General features: G+C 37.0%; 2 protein-coding genes across 4 annotated transcripts; one reads left to right on the top strand and one right to left on the bottom strand.

The window, feature by feature from the left end:
• Nucleotides 1–134: 134 nt before the first annotated feature.
• LOC143846064 (uncharacterized) lies at nucleotides 135–8,123 on the bottom strand. 2 transcript variants are annotated; one of them, XM_077354475.1, is made up of 8 exons: nucleotides 7,840–8,123; nucleotides 6,676–6,965; nucleotides 6,382–6,451; nucleotides 6,131–6,186; nucleotides 5,582–5,657; nucleotides 1,887–1,923; nucleotides 656–770; nucleotides 135–578 (listed from the first exon to the last, which is right to left on the bottom strand). In XM_077354475.1, the coding sequence occupies exons 2-8, from the start codon at nucleotides 6,957–6,959 to the stop codon at nucleotides 368–370; spliced, it is 849 nt and encodes a 282-aa protein (XP_077210590.1). In that variant the 5' UTR covers nucleotides 6,960–6,965; nucleotides 7,840–8,123; the 3' UTR covers nucleotides 135–367. The 2 variants fall into 2 exon arrangements, with proteins under 2 accessions (XP_077210590.1, XP_077210589.1); XM_077354474.1 differs by lacking the exons at nucleotides 135–578; nucleotides 6,382–6,451; nucleotides 6,676–6,965; nucleotides 7,840–8,123 and having other exon boundaries at nucleotides 671–770; nucleotides 2,329–5,657; nucleotides 6,131–6,191.
• Nucleotides 8,124–9,115: 992 nt separating this feature from the next.
• On the top strand, nucleotides 9,116–12,368 carry LOC143846319 (heat shock factor protein HSF30-like). Of its 2 annotated transcripts, XR_013234746.1 has the most exons (3): nucleotides 9,116–10,091; nucleotides 11,143–12,052; nucleotides 12,150–12,368. XR_013234746.1 is itself a non-coding variant. In XM_077354747.1 (2 exons), the coding sequence occupies exons 1-2, from the start codon at nucleotides 9,819–9,821 to the stop codon at nucleotides 11,941–11,943; spliced, it is 1,074 nt and encodes a 357-aa protein (XP_077210862.1). In that variant the 5' UTR covers nucleotides 9,116–9,818; the 3' UTR covers nucleotides 11,944–12,368. The 2 variants fall into 2 exon arrangements, 1 of the variants encoding a protein (XP_077210862.1); XM_077354747.1 differs by having other exon boundaries at nucleotides 11,143–12,368.
• The last annotated feature ends 3,091 nt before the right edge of the window (nucleotides 12,369–15,459 follow it).

Genomic DNA, 15,459 nt, shown 5'->3' with positions numbered 1-15,459 from the left:
ATAAATTTGAATTTATGGTTATGTATTGCAATATAAACATAGAGTACAATAGATTTCAATACTGACAGTATTGACACAGAGGCATTTTTAATAATTGGAAGAACTAATAGCCTGGTTTGAACAGAAACAGCACATGGAACGAATAGAAAATGCTTAATTTTGATTTTTACATTTTGAATGATTTTATTTATTTATTAACGCCTCGGGCATCATGCAAGTGATGCCCTACACTATAGAAATGAACTTCAACATTTGCAATGATTAGAGATGAAATGCACTTATAAATAATGAAATGTATCTCACAGATAAAATAGTGTACATGAAAGATTCAAAGTTCATCATGAGTAGGTTTCAAAGGGACTTCCACCTAGGGATCTGCAATGCCATGATTCTTCATAAGATCCAATCCATCTTCACCTCCCAATGTCATCTTCCCCTGTCCAATCTCTTCCCATCCTATGTAACCCGCTTTCATGGCAGCTGTAAGCTTTCTCTGCAACTTAAGCAGCCCAACACGTTTCGAGACAACATAAAGAACAGCTGAAGTGAAGAAGAGAAATCCAATCACCAGTATCACCCTGTTCACAAAAAAAAGAAGAAAAAAGGTGTGACTTGTGATTGAAGCATTCATGGTCAAGATGCTAAAAAATTGTACCTGTCAAGAACATCTTGACGTCTCATAGCGGTGAGTAGGCGTCGAGTCCGCATTAGCAACGACCGGTGCCCCTTGTATTCACTTTCTGCTTTCTTTAATACATTTGTGGATTCCTCTGAAAGAAGCCAAGTTTTAGAGTTTCAGCTCCAATATAATTCTTAAGATTTGAAATAAAACCTACAATTGCTCTGCCAGCAAAATCATAATTCCCTGCCCAAAAAGGAAATGTTTTTTCCATTTACATACAGTCCAAGAAGCCATGCAAGATGAGTGATCCACACATGAAAATAAAGATACACAGATGAAAACAAGGAAGAAAGTAGCAGCAAATGATGTGATAGGAAACTCTGAATCGCAAGTAGCCTTGGATGTTAAATGGTAGAAAGAGAAGTTAAAACTCAAACCTTACATTATGATTAGCGTACCCTGGTTTAAAAGTATCAGCTAGTATTTCCTGTGTAGGTCTAAACCCTGAGACACAGTATGTCCCGCTGACATTATTTGTGAAGTATTGTTAGATTTTTTTTATGATTTAAAATTAAAATTGGTTTTATTGCCTTTTCTGTTTTCTCTCATTTTTTTTGATAAGTTACAAATGGGAGAGTTTCTAGGGATATTAAAAACGTTAGAGTGAGATGTGGGTATAGAGTGGGAGAGATTTTAGGGACGTGGAGACGTTTCCAAACATCTAATCCCTTTAATTTCTCCCTCAAAAAAAAACGGTAACATTCTCTTTATTCCAACAGCACAACTCTCTAAACGTTTTTTCTATCTCATCTCTTAAAAAGGAAACGTCCTTTTCTTCTACATATCTCTCTTCTCAAAAATACCAATTAGTTTTCTATGGAAAAACCCCTGATGTTAATTTTGGTTTTCACATATTTTGATCTTTCATTACTTTATTGATGTTTGCAATATGGGCATGACGAGTTCGTAGAATCAATTCCCTGCACGGAAGAGACCCTGAAGGGTGGTTGAATCTTGGGAGCCAAACGCCGATGAACCCAGTGCAGACGGGGGCATTTTGACTCTAAAGAGAGCGTCATTTTTGACGTGCCTCTATCCATTACACAGTCTATTTCTAACATTTTCTTGCTCTATATATTTTAATTACTTTGATTGATTATGGTTAGATCTATTATTAAATATTAATAGAAAATTCCTAAACAGATTATTTGACAAAATTCTCCAACAAAAAATGGAAATGCCTGGAAGCATAAAAGGAACCTACCAAAAGTCATAAGGGTGCCTGCACTTCTATCCACCTCCTGAAGACAAACCAAGAATTAGCAAGAAAAATCTATAAAAGGGAACCTGCAGATATATCTTATACCATTAAAGAACCAAAGTACAAAATGATAAAGGATGGGTGAGTTTGATACAGTTCTGGAAGTTTCAGATCTGCTCAAATGGAATTTAGAAAGAAATCGGGAACGAAACAGAGGGAAAAGAAGATGAGGGAGAGAAGAACAAGAGAGAGACGAAGGAATATTTCTTTTTTCTTACGTTTTCCAAATGAGGTTCATTCCTTTATATTGGAATGTCCCTTTCAGTTGGTTACACTGACAGATCTTGCACATGTCATATATTCCCTTTTTGTTACAGAAAAACAGAATTGCAATTTAAAAGTAAACTAACAATCCTTAGATACTAATCTACTAACTAATCTTGACCTTTAAACTAATGCTTGATGTAATTCTCCATCCCTTTGGGTTGTCGCCTGACCCTGACCCTGTTTGTCCTGTGTTGTTCAGTAGCTTCAATCCAACCTTCCCTTCCTTGCTTGATCCCTTGATCTATGGTCCCCTGTTGATCTGAATTTGTATCATTGCCCAGCCCTTCAAAAGTAACCTTGTCCTCAAGGTTAAAATCCAGTTTGGAAAATATTGCAGCACCATGTAATTCATCTAGTAGGTCATCAATCGGAGGAATCGGAAACCTGTCTCGGATCGTAATGGCATTCAACGCACGATAGTCGACACAAAATCTCCAAGTATTGTCTTTCTTCTTGACCAACAGAACTGGGGATGAATAAGGACTATGGCTGGGTACAATGAGACCATTGTGTAGCGTTTCCTGTATAAGTCTTTCAATGTCATTTTTCTGAAAATGCTGATATCTATACGGTTTGGCATTGACTGGGGAAGAGCCTGGTAACAGATGAAGTTGATGGTCAATTTCTGTTGGAGGAGGTAAGGTAGTGGAAGCCTTAAAAACAGGGAGGAACTGTTGTAAGAGGTGAGCCACATCTGTTGGTAAATCAGTTGGAAATAGAGGATCTGCTGCGGTAGCCAAGAGTGAAGATTCCATAGTGTCGTCAACGCAGATTAGTTGAAAACAAGAAGCTATTGAATCTGTTCTGGAAAGACCCTTGAAGTGGGCTGCCTTGAGGGAAGAGGGGTTCAGCCCAGATTCTCCGACCAATGTAATTGGGATATCATTCCAATGGAAATCCATGGTGGATGATTGGTAATTAGTTAGAATGGGTCCCAACTGAGCCAACCATTGAATACCTAGCACCGCATCTGCGCCTTTGATTGGAAGAATGAAGAAATCAAATGTAAAGTGATGATTTTGTAAAGTTAGTGGAACCTGGACACATTTTTTGTTACAAACTAAAGATTCACCATTGCCAATAAGAACTTTGAAAGGAGACGTAGGAAGAATGGGCCAATTGAACGTCTGAGCCACGTTGTCTTTGAGGAAATTGTGTGTAGATCCACTGTCTATCAAAACATGGATAGATTGATTAGCATAGGTTCCAGTAACTCTGATAGTACTAGGAGTTTGCGGACCCACAATTGCATAAAAAGAGATTTCAGCGGGATTGTCTCCTGATGGTTCTTTTTCATTGATATCATGAACAATGTTGATACCATCGTCCTCGACCAATTCAATATCATCATCAATTGCAGTCAGATGGTAAACCTGTTTTCGACAGTCATGTCCCGGAGTGTATTTATCATCACAGTAATAACAAAGTCCGTTTTCGCGCTTGGATTTCATTTCTTCCCTCGACAATTGCCGTGTTCGTACCAAAGGCTGGTTTGAGGGAGGTATCTGGATGGGTTTGTTAGGAAAAACTGACGGTGTTGGCAACAAACCAGGGTCTCCTGTAGGTGTTTGCCAAGGTATCTGCCAACAAACCAGGGCCAATTTGTAAGAACCCTTCGTGATTGTAGCGTCAATTGCATATGGCCCATAGTACTTTTTACTACGCTTTTGGAGGGTCCGACGAACCAGGAAATGTTGTCTGTAAGGTTGGAACTGTAACAAAACCCAACTACCCACCTCCAATCGCTTGTCAAGACGTTTCTGATCCACTAGACAGCTCATTCTCGCTTGAGATTGATGTAAAGTATACTTGAGACGGATTAAAATCTGATCACGTTGTGGAAGGTCGTCCTCCACTGCTTCAATGGAAGAAGAGCCTGAATTGTACAATGGTATTGTAGGAGGCTTTCTTCCATAGAGTGCCTCGAACATTGTTCTTAGGCATGTCTTTGAATGAGCAAATGCCTTTGGAGCTTCAGAACTCCACGGAAAAGCATCTTTTTGTAAGAGGTCTGTGAGAGGGGAGGCTACAGTAGCATAATGAAGAAGAAATTGACGGGAGTAGCCTGTCAGGCCGACGAATCCGCACAAGTGTTTCAAAGAGGAGGGCCATGTCCAATGTTGCATGGCTTGAACCTTATCAGGATCAGATTGTAAGCCAAGGCCAGACAACAATTGTCCCAAAGAGTCAAGCATATTTTGGCAAAATTGACATTGAGACAATTTGGCAAACAGTTTGTGAGCGGATGAACATTCCAGAACAGCTCCGAGTTCCTCTAACCATTGAATGCCCAAAATAACAGCAGCCCCATTAGAAGGTAGGAGGACTAAATCAAATTGGAATTCAGGTGTTGGGAGATTGAATTTGACATCAAGGCATTTTTTAGGACAAAGGAATGATTCCCCGTTTCCAATTAAAACTCTGAATGGAGTGGGTGGTACTATTGGCCATTTAATTATATTTGCAACTTGGTCCTTCACAAAATTGTGAGTTGAACCAGTATCGATCAAAACATGGAGGGAATGGTTAGGGCGTACCCTTGTGAGAGGTATAGTACTTGGATTTTGTTGACCGACGAGTGTGGGGAAGCTGATTTCCGCAGGTTTATCCCCCAAATTTTCAGTTGAAGTGTCCTCTAAAATTTCATCATTATCATCCTCCATGATGCAATCAGGGACCTCATCAATGGCTTCACCTGTAGGTCGATGTAGGTAGGGGTTTTGGGTACGGGTCTGCAATTGCTTGATCAGGGCTACGAGTTCTTCGTGTTGTTGTGATTGAGTGAGACGGATTTCGTTGATTTGCTGTTGGCAGAGCTTGAAGTGCTCATCGATCTTAGCTTGTGCATGGTAATGTTCTTCCATTGCTGCTGAGAGGAGACTCAATGAAAGCACCAATGATACAGTTCTGGAAGTTTCAGATCTGCTCAAATGGAATTTAGAAAGAAATCGGGAACGAAACAGAGGGAAAAGAAGATGAGGGAGAGAAGAACAAGAGAGAGACGAAGGAATATTTCTTTTTTCTTACGTTTTCCAAATGAGGTTCATTCCTTTATATTGGAATGTCCCTTTCAGTTGGTTACACTGACAGATCTTGCACATGTCATATATTCCCTTTTTGTTACAGAAAAACAGAATTGCAATTTAAAAGTAAACTAACAATCCTTAGATACTAATCTACTAACTAATCTTGACCTTTAAACTAATGCTTGATGTAATTCTCCATCCCTTTGGGTTGTCGCCTGACCCTGACCCTGTTTGTCCTGTGTTGTTCAGTAGCTTCAATCCAACCTTCCCTTCCTTGCTTGATCCCTTGATCTATGGTCCCCTGTTGATCTGAATTTGTATCAGAGTTCTATCATGAATCATAACCTGAACCATCAACTGACGAGTGCGACGAAGGCTCTCCGTAATGCTTTCTGCAGCAGATGTCATTCCAGCCTTTGTCCTGAAAGACAATTACAGAGCATAAGAACCTTATATAAAACTCCTTACTAATATTTAGACAAGATGTGGCCAGATAAAGGTAAGGAATGTTGCCTCTAATACTACAATTACAAAGTTCAAACAAGAAAGATAGCCAAAACAACTTTAACAGAACTAGCCCACCCCTTTATGGTCCAAACATGGTCCTTTCATGACAAATGAACTAGACCTTGGGACACGAAATGCCTACACTTATGCAGACACCTGAATTAAAAGAAAGACCACAGCTACAGGAAATTGATCTTATCAAGTCTCACAAGATTTATAGGTTTGTGATTTGAGAATTTTTTTAATACATAAGCTTATGTTCCAAGAATAACTACAAGTGAAAGACTCTATTCTAGGCAAACATCTGCTAATTGTAAATGCATTAGCATTTCGTGGATTAAAAAAGGAAACCTCTCACTAAGGCGAAAAAGAACAGGTAGCACATACTGTAAATTGCGTCTACGAATTGTGGACTCCTCTCCGCCTCCTAAGAGAAGCTCCCTCTGCAACCACAGTGCTCCAATTTCAGGAAAAAGGCAAAAGGAAAAGGTTTACCAAAACCAGAAAACTGATAAGAGCTAAAGTGTGATTCAACCATGTCATAAAATTGTTGCATTAGATGTAATGAAAGAACAAACAAGGCAATGCACCAGACACTAATCCATGCTACGAGTTGCAACCACAAGGAATGTCCTAACCTCTTCCTGAGCAGCTTTCCTGATGTTGGCCTTTGCTTGTAAATTAGCATTCCTCAAGCTCAAATGCAAACTAAGAACCAAAGAAGCAAACACCCTCAAGATTTAAAAACAACCCAACTTTAAATAATGGTTTCAGTACAAGTTAATAAAATCCAACATTTTGAATTACACCCACAAAAAGGGAAGGGGAAAAATAGTAGGAAACCAAAAGATTCAGCTCAACTAACAAACCCAAGACTTTTCAATTGGAACCAAACCGAAGAACAACGAAAGAGAGAGGTTAGAACTTAGAACCTCTTATACTGCTCCTCCCAAGATTTTAATGTTGCCTGAGCAGATTGTACTTCTTCTTCTGTTGGAAGCTGTTGAGCTAGAAGATCAAGCCTAAACTGTAATGATCTAAGTAAAGCCAGCCCATCTTGCGCTGCACCATTCAATCTGGGAAGAGAACTTGCTTCCTCTGCTCCTCTTCCTGACTTCCCACATCCCTCAATCGCTCTCACACTCTCTTGGGTTTGTGCAAATGTCTGATCCCACTCTTTTACCACCTTCTCAAAAGCCTGTGTAACCTCCTCCATTACAATCTACAGAACCCATCAACAGATAATAGCATGGCAAATCATCATGGGTGAGTATCTTACTTATATTATAATTTTTAAGTTTGTATTTGTATTTATTCTAGCATTTAATCTCAGATTTCCTCCATTACATGCATTGCTATTAACTTTGGTGATATTCTTAGATTTTCCTCAAAATCTAGCCATTGTAAAAGAAAATAGCATGGCAAAATTAGGATAGGGTAAATAGAACTCATGAAAAATATTAAAAATTTATCTCATTGTATGAATCTAAAATACCCATCTATAATCAAAGAACCAAATCATGTAAATCAGCATTTCTACATCTCTGCTACAAAATTATTGAAAATAAAATAAAAATCCAAAAAATGTAAAAAGATACTTAAATACAATGAAGCAACATTCTACATTTTTACCGACAAATTTTCTAAACTAAAAAAATAAAATAAAAATCCAAAATGGTTAAAGATACTGAAATAAACTAAAAAAAATTGCATTTTTGGAACTATCAGAGGTAGCGAAATTAGGATTTTAGGTTTTACTGCGAAATACGCTTTTACATATATATCTAATCATGCAATTCAAAACACCCACGATTTTATAATAAATGTTTCTCTCCCTTTCTCTAATTAATAGAGATAATTAGGAAAAAGAAACAGACCATAGCAGCTCACCTCAAGAAAAAACCCTATTTTCAAACCCTATATTCAAATTTTATAATAAATCGGTTTTGAAATTTGATAATGAAAAGGAAAATGGGCGAAAAACACTCGAATTTATACAAAGAAGATTGAATTAGTTTAAATAACTGAACCATAGAAGAAAATCAAAAAAGAAAAAGAACAAAAAAACATAAAAAGGAACACATGAATCAACGCACCTGTAACGAGTATTTGGGAAATGAAGGTAAAGTGATGGGGGAAGAAAAGAAATTTCAGGTTGCTTCGATGGAGAAATCTCGAACCTGCGCTTTAACGAAGAAAAAGCTCCAAAGCTGGAGGGGTATTAGAAGTGGGACCCGCTTTGTTTATGATAAAGGACAGTGATAAATTCGCCCCAAAAGGAACCCCCATTCGCCCCCCTTGAGATCGGAGGAGAGTTACGATCATCCAATGGAGATGATGACCTATTTAAGTTGTGGCCCGTCAATTGAACGGTTTGGATCTTCCACCGTATCTTCTTAAAAATTCTGGACTTTATGCCCACACATCATATAAAATCTCCTATTATATTGAAATCATATTTCTATGTTTGAAAGTGATAAAGACGGACAAAAGAAGCGAAAATGCAACCAATTTTTAGAAAAAGACAAACTAAAGATAAATGTTATTTCAAAATCAAAATTTTCATAATCACCACCAAGGTTTAAAATTTCGGTTTCGGTACCAGTTTCGGGCCTTGAAATTTCGACCGAAATTTCAAAATTGCGGTCGAAATCTATTACAAAAGCCGAAAACAATATTTTATTCATTAATAAATTTCGGCAGAAATTTCGGTGAAATATTAAATTAATATTAAAAAAAACAGATTTTTTGTGTCAAATTTCAGAAAAACCGAAATTTCGGCCGAAATAAATGACCATTTCGGTTTTGGATGGTTTCGGTGTCGGTCTCCACCGAAATCCGAAATTTCGGTCGTAATTTAAAACCATGTTCACCACACAAGTACAACGTATCCTGTGATGAATGTCATAGTGGAATAATATATGCACAAACATATTTTTTATAACGGCACTACTCACTTTGTTTTGCACTTTTTTAATCAGCTTTATAGACTCCTTACAGTACTCAGATGCTATCAACTTTTTGGGATTTGCTAGGCAATTTCACGGGAAGCAATTTATTGACTCACTCTTGCAGGAGAGAACACCCATGCAGGTTCACTTTTTAGCAGATTTTGTCTTATTCAATTGATTGTTAATCCAGATTTTGTCTTATTCATTTGAATCATCTGAGGTGGTTGTTCTCTCCTTGAAAAGGTAGCCTCGAAATGGGTTTTTGCGAAATTGCCTAGCAAATCGACAAATCCCCAACTTTTAATATAAAAAATTGAGTAAAACAAAGCGAGTAGTGTCAATATCAAAACATAGTTGTGCGACTATTAGTCATCCAATGACTTTAGAAGTTTCCAGAAACTATCAGAATGCGGGACACCAAATAGGCATGGTTTGCCAACTGTCGGAAAGTTCTGAGAACAGATTGCAGGAAAATATCCAAAAATGGAAAACTCATACCCTTTCCAGAAGTTTCTATTCTTCACTCCTATATATACTCTCCCTCTTTTCGTTTCACTGGATATTTTCAAACTGAATTGATACCAGACTTGCTTCAAATCCCACTCGTGAAACCTTTTAGCCTTTTTCAGACAAAATCTAAACTGCAATCTAACAAAAGACCAGATACCCATTTCCCCAAAATAAAGTAGAAACTGAACCAAATCCATCCTTCCACTCAGATTGTCAATGAAATTCACTTTCCTGCATCATAATCTGCAAACCCATTTTCCAACACCCATAACCCAATTCAACCAACTTCCAAAAAGCCACTTTCTCATATGAAATTGGCTTGCAAATCCCAAATTCAGCAAATTCTATTCACAAATCTCCAAAAATCTCCGAACCCTTTTGAGAAAATCACATTTTGAACAAAACCCACTTGCAGAAAGCCCAGATTCTTCAGCTTCATCTGGATTTTTTGTGCTCTGGTTTCAAGTATCTCACAAAGCCCAAAACCCTTTTTAGAAAATCAAATTTTGAACAAAACCCAATTGCAGAAAGCCCAGAATTTCAGCTTCATTTGGGTTTTTTTGTACTCTCTCTCTCTCTCTCTCTCTCTCTCTCTCTCTCTCTCTCTTAAGGCCATGGAAAGTGTTTGTGTGAAGGTAGAGGAAATGAGTGGTTCATCTGCTTTGTTTCCTCAGCCAATTGAGGGGTTGCATGACTCTGGGCCTCCACCTTTCTTGACCAAAACGTTTGACATGGTAGAGGACCCTTCCACTGATTCAGTTGTCTCATGGAGTAGAACTAAAAACAGCTTCGTAGTATGGGATTCACACAAATTTGCTGCCACTCTTCTGCCCAAGTATTTCAAGCACAACAATTTCTCCAGCTTTATACGCCAGCTCAACACATATGTAAGTACTCAATCTGTTCTTTTATGTTCAGTTCTTATGTTTCTAGATGAATTTCTTGTTTCTTCCATATGTTCTCTTGAAAATACAAAAGTAGCTTTGGTGAGTTTACATGGGATATTGGGTGTTGCAATTTGTTGTGTTTTCAGATTGAATTTCTTGGTTCTTATAGTATGATATGCTTTTGAAAATTCTAGCGTAGCTTTGGTGAATTTATAAGTTATTTTCAAGTTTTTTCATGAGTATTTGATTTTGATTTCGCAAATGTCTGTGTTTTCTGAAATTTTTTGAGTTGTTCAAATAGTTATGATATGATTTCTAGAAAGTTCTTAGCTTTCTGTTTATCTATTTTGCAGTAGTGTTAAGTTATTTATTTTCACAATTTTCATGAGTATTTAATTTAGATTTCGCAAATGTCTGTGTTTTCTGAAAAATTCTGAGTTGTTCACATATGGTATGATTTCTGGAAAGTTCTTAGCTGTCTGTTAATGTATTTTTTAGTTGAGTATGAAGTTTGCTTGCCTAAATTTTGTGAGTGCTCTATGTATATGGTTGTTTCTCTGTTCATGAAATGCCCTAATATTAATTGGCTTGCCGAATCTTTTCTGATGTTCTAATGAGAACAGACTAATTGCCTCAGCTCTCTCTCTCTCTCTCTCTCTCTCTCTCTCTCTCTCTCTATATATATATATATATATATATATATATATATATATATATATATATATATATATATATCTTTTGAAATATTATCTTCTGTTGTATTTTGCTAGAGGGTTTTTGAATCATATTGTGCTGGGTGGGAAAGCATTTTTTTTATATTTGGGAAGAAGTAGGAACATATAGGGCGATGATATTTTCACCCCCCTGCAGTACGCATTCGACCCCCTTTTAACGTGATTTGACGTCAAAAAGCATTAAAGTTGCCCACTGTTCACATTATAAAGGGGGCGAATGCGTACTGCAGGGGGGTGAAAATATCATCGCCCAACATGTATTGGCCTAGCTCTGATATGGGTCTCAACCATATCTGCGATGGAAATGATGGTTACAGGGTTTTAGAAAGGTTGATCCAGATCGATGGGAGTTTGCAAGCGAAGGATTTTTGGGAGGTCAGAAACATCTGTTGAAGAACATCAAGAGGAAAAGGAATGTCGCTCCGAATTTGCAACATCAGGGAATGGGGGCTTGTCTGGAATTGGGACAATTTGGACTAGAAGGCGAAATTGACGGGCTGAAAAGAGATCGGAATGTATTAATGGTTGAGATTGTGGAGCTCAGACAACAACAGCAAAACTCGCGAGCTCAACTCGTCAAGATGGAAGAAAGATTGCAAGACACGGAACGAAAGCAACAACATGTGATGGAATTCCTGGCAAGAGCTCTGAAGAACCCGACTTTTGTCGAGCAATTGATTCAAAACCACAAGCAGAAGGAATTGGAAGGAATCGGAAAGAAACGGAGATTGCCTTCTATGGTAAGTTCAGAAAACTTGCAAGAATGTCAAGGCGAAACAAGCTCTGCGATGGGTACTCAAGTTGTGAGTTTTGCTCAGGATGAAGTGGGGATCGAAAGGGAGATTGCAATATTATTTTCTTCAATGGATAATGACTTGAGCAATTCTAGTGGAGATCAGAAGGCTGAAGAGATTTGTGGTTCTGACGAAATAGATTTGGGTTCTATGAATGATATAATGTGGGAAGAATTACTTAATGAGGAGCTGATCATAGGAAATGGAGGACGACGACAAGGTGATCAAGTAGAAATTGATGTGAAAGTGGAGGATTTGGCGGCAAAACCGGCTAACTTGTCTGATGATGTACATGTTTTGGTGGAGCAAATGGGATTTGAATAAAACCTAAATCATGTATTAATGGGGCGTGGGGCTCCTTAGTCGTCTTCTTGTGTCTTTCAGTTTTTTTCGATATGTGCCTTCGCAACTTTTCCTCTCTGTTTTGCTATAGGTGTGGTTATTATTGGACTTTGGAACTTTGTTGCTGTATGTTCGTTTTTAGAAGTATAAAGGGCATTCATTAACTGAATTAAAGCGTGTTTAAACAGGACGGAAGATGCAAGGGAGATGAAGATGATACTATCTATATATCCTTTACATGGGTGTTTCTGAGTTTTGAGTTGCTTTTTTCTTCATGCCCCTATGCTTTTCCTCTCCATGCTCCTATGCTTTCCCTCTCCACCCCTCTCATCTTTTATTTTACTATCTTTTTTTGGTAAGAGTTGTGGTTTGTTCATCCCTATGCTGATTCGGGTTCTGTGGTGTGTTTGTAGGCTTGAGTGTGGTTTGCTGAAGAAGATAATGGAAGACTCTAGAGAGCATCATGGCAGAACAGCTGCTCTTGAAATATTTATAAGACCGTTTCCTTTGTTTCCTTCTATCCTTGCTGCCGTCTTGTTTCAGTTATATGTTGAAGGTGGTCTTTTGTGTTGGATCTTATGGCCATCAGCCCTCGATTGGAGATCTGCTATGGGAGAATCTTGACCATTGGTAATCTCTATTACGTAATAATGTTTTGTCATATATTGTACACCTTGGATACATTTTTGTTATATATTTTTATAAATTGTATTTTAATATTAAATTTTTTTAATATGGTTTTTTCAATCAAAAGCGTGCATTGGAGAATTTGGGAGAAGATAAGTCATGTTATTTCAGATGATGAGTTAGCATGATGTGGATGACCAATCAGGTGGCTAGACAAATATCTCCCATAGTGAGAGTATGGTTAAATCAAGTGTGTGTGATTAGTTGATTATAGGGGAATTAATCTGCACCCTTGATCATTAACAACATGACTTAAATGATAACTCATGAAGAGAGAATTGAAGAACATTTCTGTATGCTGCATACAAAAAATGTGACACCATCTAGAGAAAATATTGATCAAGTTGAAAGTCAAAAATTTCATCCTCTTTGAGAGAACAGTGAGATCTAATTTGGGATCTTGCACCTTCACTCTCAGTCAGTCTCTACATTTGCGACAGCCATATCTTCCAGTACTATTTTCATTGGTACCATAGTGTGAAAATCAATCATTTCTTGGCATTTTTGCCATTAAAAATCATCCAAAATCATCCAATTAAAAAAAAAATTCATCCAAAATCGCATTTTGTCATTACTATTGTCAACTCTGTTCTAGAAAACCAGTTGCCTTTGTTTTTTCTTCAACTTCTAGCTCAATTTTGTTTTCTCCTGATCGTTGCACCCGATCAAGTGTTTTATCTCCTCGTTCTCGGCCTTGAAGAGGCTTCTCGATGTCGGAGCTCCAAAGACTAGGTCTGGCCATTGTTGTCTATTTTCCCAATCTATGTGTGACCATAAAGATCTATTTTTTCTCTATCTTTATGGGTGCTTCTAGATTTTTTTTTCAGTGATCAATATAGTTGTCCTGGGTTGTAATGCTGGTCGTCACCTGTTCTTTGTCAATCATTCTGCACTATAATTTTGAGTTTTACTGTTGGAAAGCCACCTGAAATAAGACATAAAACCACAATGCCATATACAACACAGCAATATAGTGTTGCAGAAAGACAAAGTAAACCTTATATGGAGTCATATGCTTTGTCTTTCAAACTTAAGTACCCAATTTTTGAGAAAAATCCCTATATACAATACATATTTGAAATAGAGTTCAAACTAAACTCATAAAATCTACCCCATATGAATATTGGATTGGAGTAAAATCTAACTGTAAGTAATTTAAAAGTTTGCTGGTCATATGGGTACTTAGTCAAATTTGAGATAAATTAAGTAGTAATTAATTAATTATATTTTAATAAAACATCATAAAAATACTAAGGATTATGTGTTTGTGATTCATCGTTCAAATGGTTAGTGGGAATCATTAAAAGTAGAGATGCCAATCTCCTTGAAGAATCTTGGAAGGAGATTTGCTTTAATGTGGAACATATGGCCTCAATTGTTCAAGTTTGGCAAGCCTTTGCTCTTGGGTTATGGAAATTGAATTTGATGGATCTAGTATTGGGAATCCTGGTCCTGGAGGCATAGGAGGTGCTCTTAGGGACCAAAGGAGAGAAGTATTGTGGGCGTTTTCAGGGCCAACCGACTTGGTTGATGCTAGTGAAGCGTAGGTCAGAGCTGTTCACCAAGGGATTATGCGCTTGGATAAGGAAAGCCTTGATCAAGTGATTGTGGAGGGAGACTCCTTAAATAATATAAGGTGGCTTAGAGGCTCGTTTGAAAGTTATAGAGGAATCCTCGATTTCCCTCCGTGGAGATTTGCTCGTTTATTTGATGAGATCTTTGAAAAAATTGAGGGTTCCTCTATAACTTTCAATCATGTTAAGAGATCGGCCAATAGCTTGGCAGATGGGTTGGATAGAGGAGGAGTAGATAGGCAAGCTCTGGAGTGGTTTGATTCTTTACACCTTTGATTTGGGCTCTTTTTTGTATTTCTTCTGACCCTCTGTTTATGCTTAAGTTGCACTTTGTGGGTTGACTGTCTAGCTGCCCTTTGCCATTTCAATAAAAATTTTGCAACCATTAAAAAAAAAAAAAGTTTCCCAAACAAATTAGTTGAATTATTTAAAATAATAAAAGAAAAAGACTGTTAGTAAAGATAATGGAGCTCTTTTATCTTTACCCTTGACATATTGTCTAAAGATTTAATTAGAAAGATGTCATCCACGCTAGAGATCACTATTCATTTCTAGATGAAAGTGATTCTTTTGAACCATTTAGTTACATAGGAGCAACAAAATCACCTGACTTAGACATGAATTGTATATGAAGGGGTAAATTCTACAGATAAAAACCAAGTATGGGAATTAGTGAATATCTCAAAATATTGAAAACCCACTGTAAATGAATATTTAAAAGAAAACTAAGATTAGATGAATCTATAAAATATATAAAGCAAGACTATCTACAAAAAGATATACTAAAAAAAAAAAGGAATTAATTATGAAGAAACATACCCACTTGTTATTAAATTTACATTAATTAGAATAATAATGTCAATTGTAGCTTGTCTTGGCTTAGAGATTTGTCAAATGAATGTTAAAACAGCAATCCTAGCTTTCCTCAATGAAGAGCTAAATGAAGGAATATACATGATACAACATGAAGGATATAAAATTGAATGTTAAGAAGATATCCCCTTTTAAATTAAATAAATCATTATATATATTAAACAGTTCCCGAGACAATGATATTTCACCTTTTACAATGCTATCACAAGCTTTGGTTTTAAATCTAATAATTATGACCATTGTGTCTATACTCTATAGATTAGTAGGAGTTTATTATATTGTCATTATATGTTGATGATATTTTATCTGTTGGTAATGGTTTGTCCCCAATAGATAAGACTAAATCTTGGTTGGAGTCCCAATT

Source organism: Tasmannia lanceolata, unplaced genomic scaffold (assembly GCF_043159265.1).
Source record: "Tasmannia lanceolata isolate RefF3 unplaced genomic scaffold, GAP_Taslan_0.1 ptg000015l, whole genome shotgun sequence".
NCBI classification, from domain to species: Eukaryota; Viridiplantae; Streptophyta; class Magnoliopsida; order Canellales; family Winteraceae; genus Tasmannia; species Tasmannia lanceolata.
This window is presented reverse-complemented; position numbering and strand designations above follow the sequence as displayed.

Excerpts from the sequence above, each read along its gene's own strand:
- LOC143846064 (XM_077354474.1), bottom strand. The coding sequence starts at position 5,074 with ATGGAAGAACATTACCATGCACAAGCTAAGATCGATGAGCACTTCAAG.
- LOC143846319 (XM_077354747.1), top strand. The coding sequence starts at position 9,819 with ATGGAAAGTGTTTGTGTGAAGGTAGAGGAAATGAGTGGTTCATCTGCT. Across the intron at positions 10,092-11,142 it reads TACGCCAGCTCAACACATAT|GGTTTTAGAAAGGTTGATCC; the intron begins GTAAGTACTCAA and ends TGATGGTTACAG.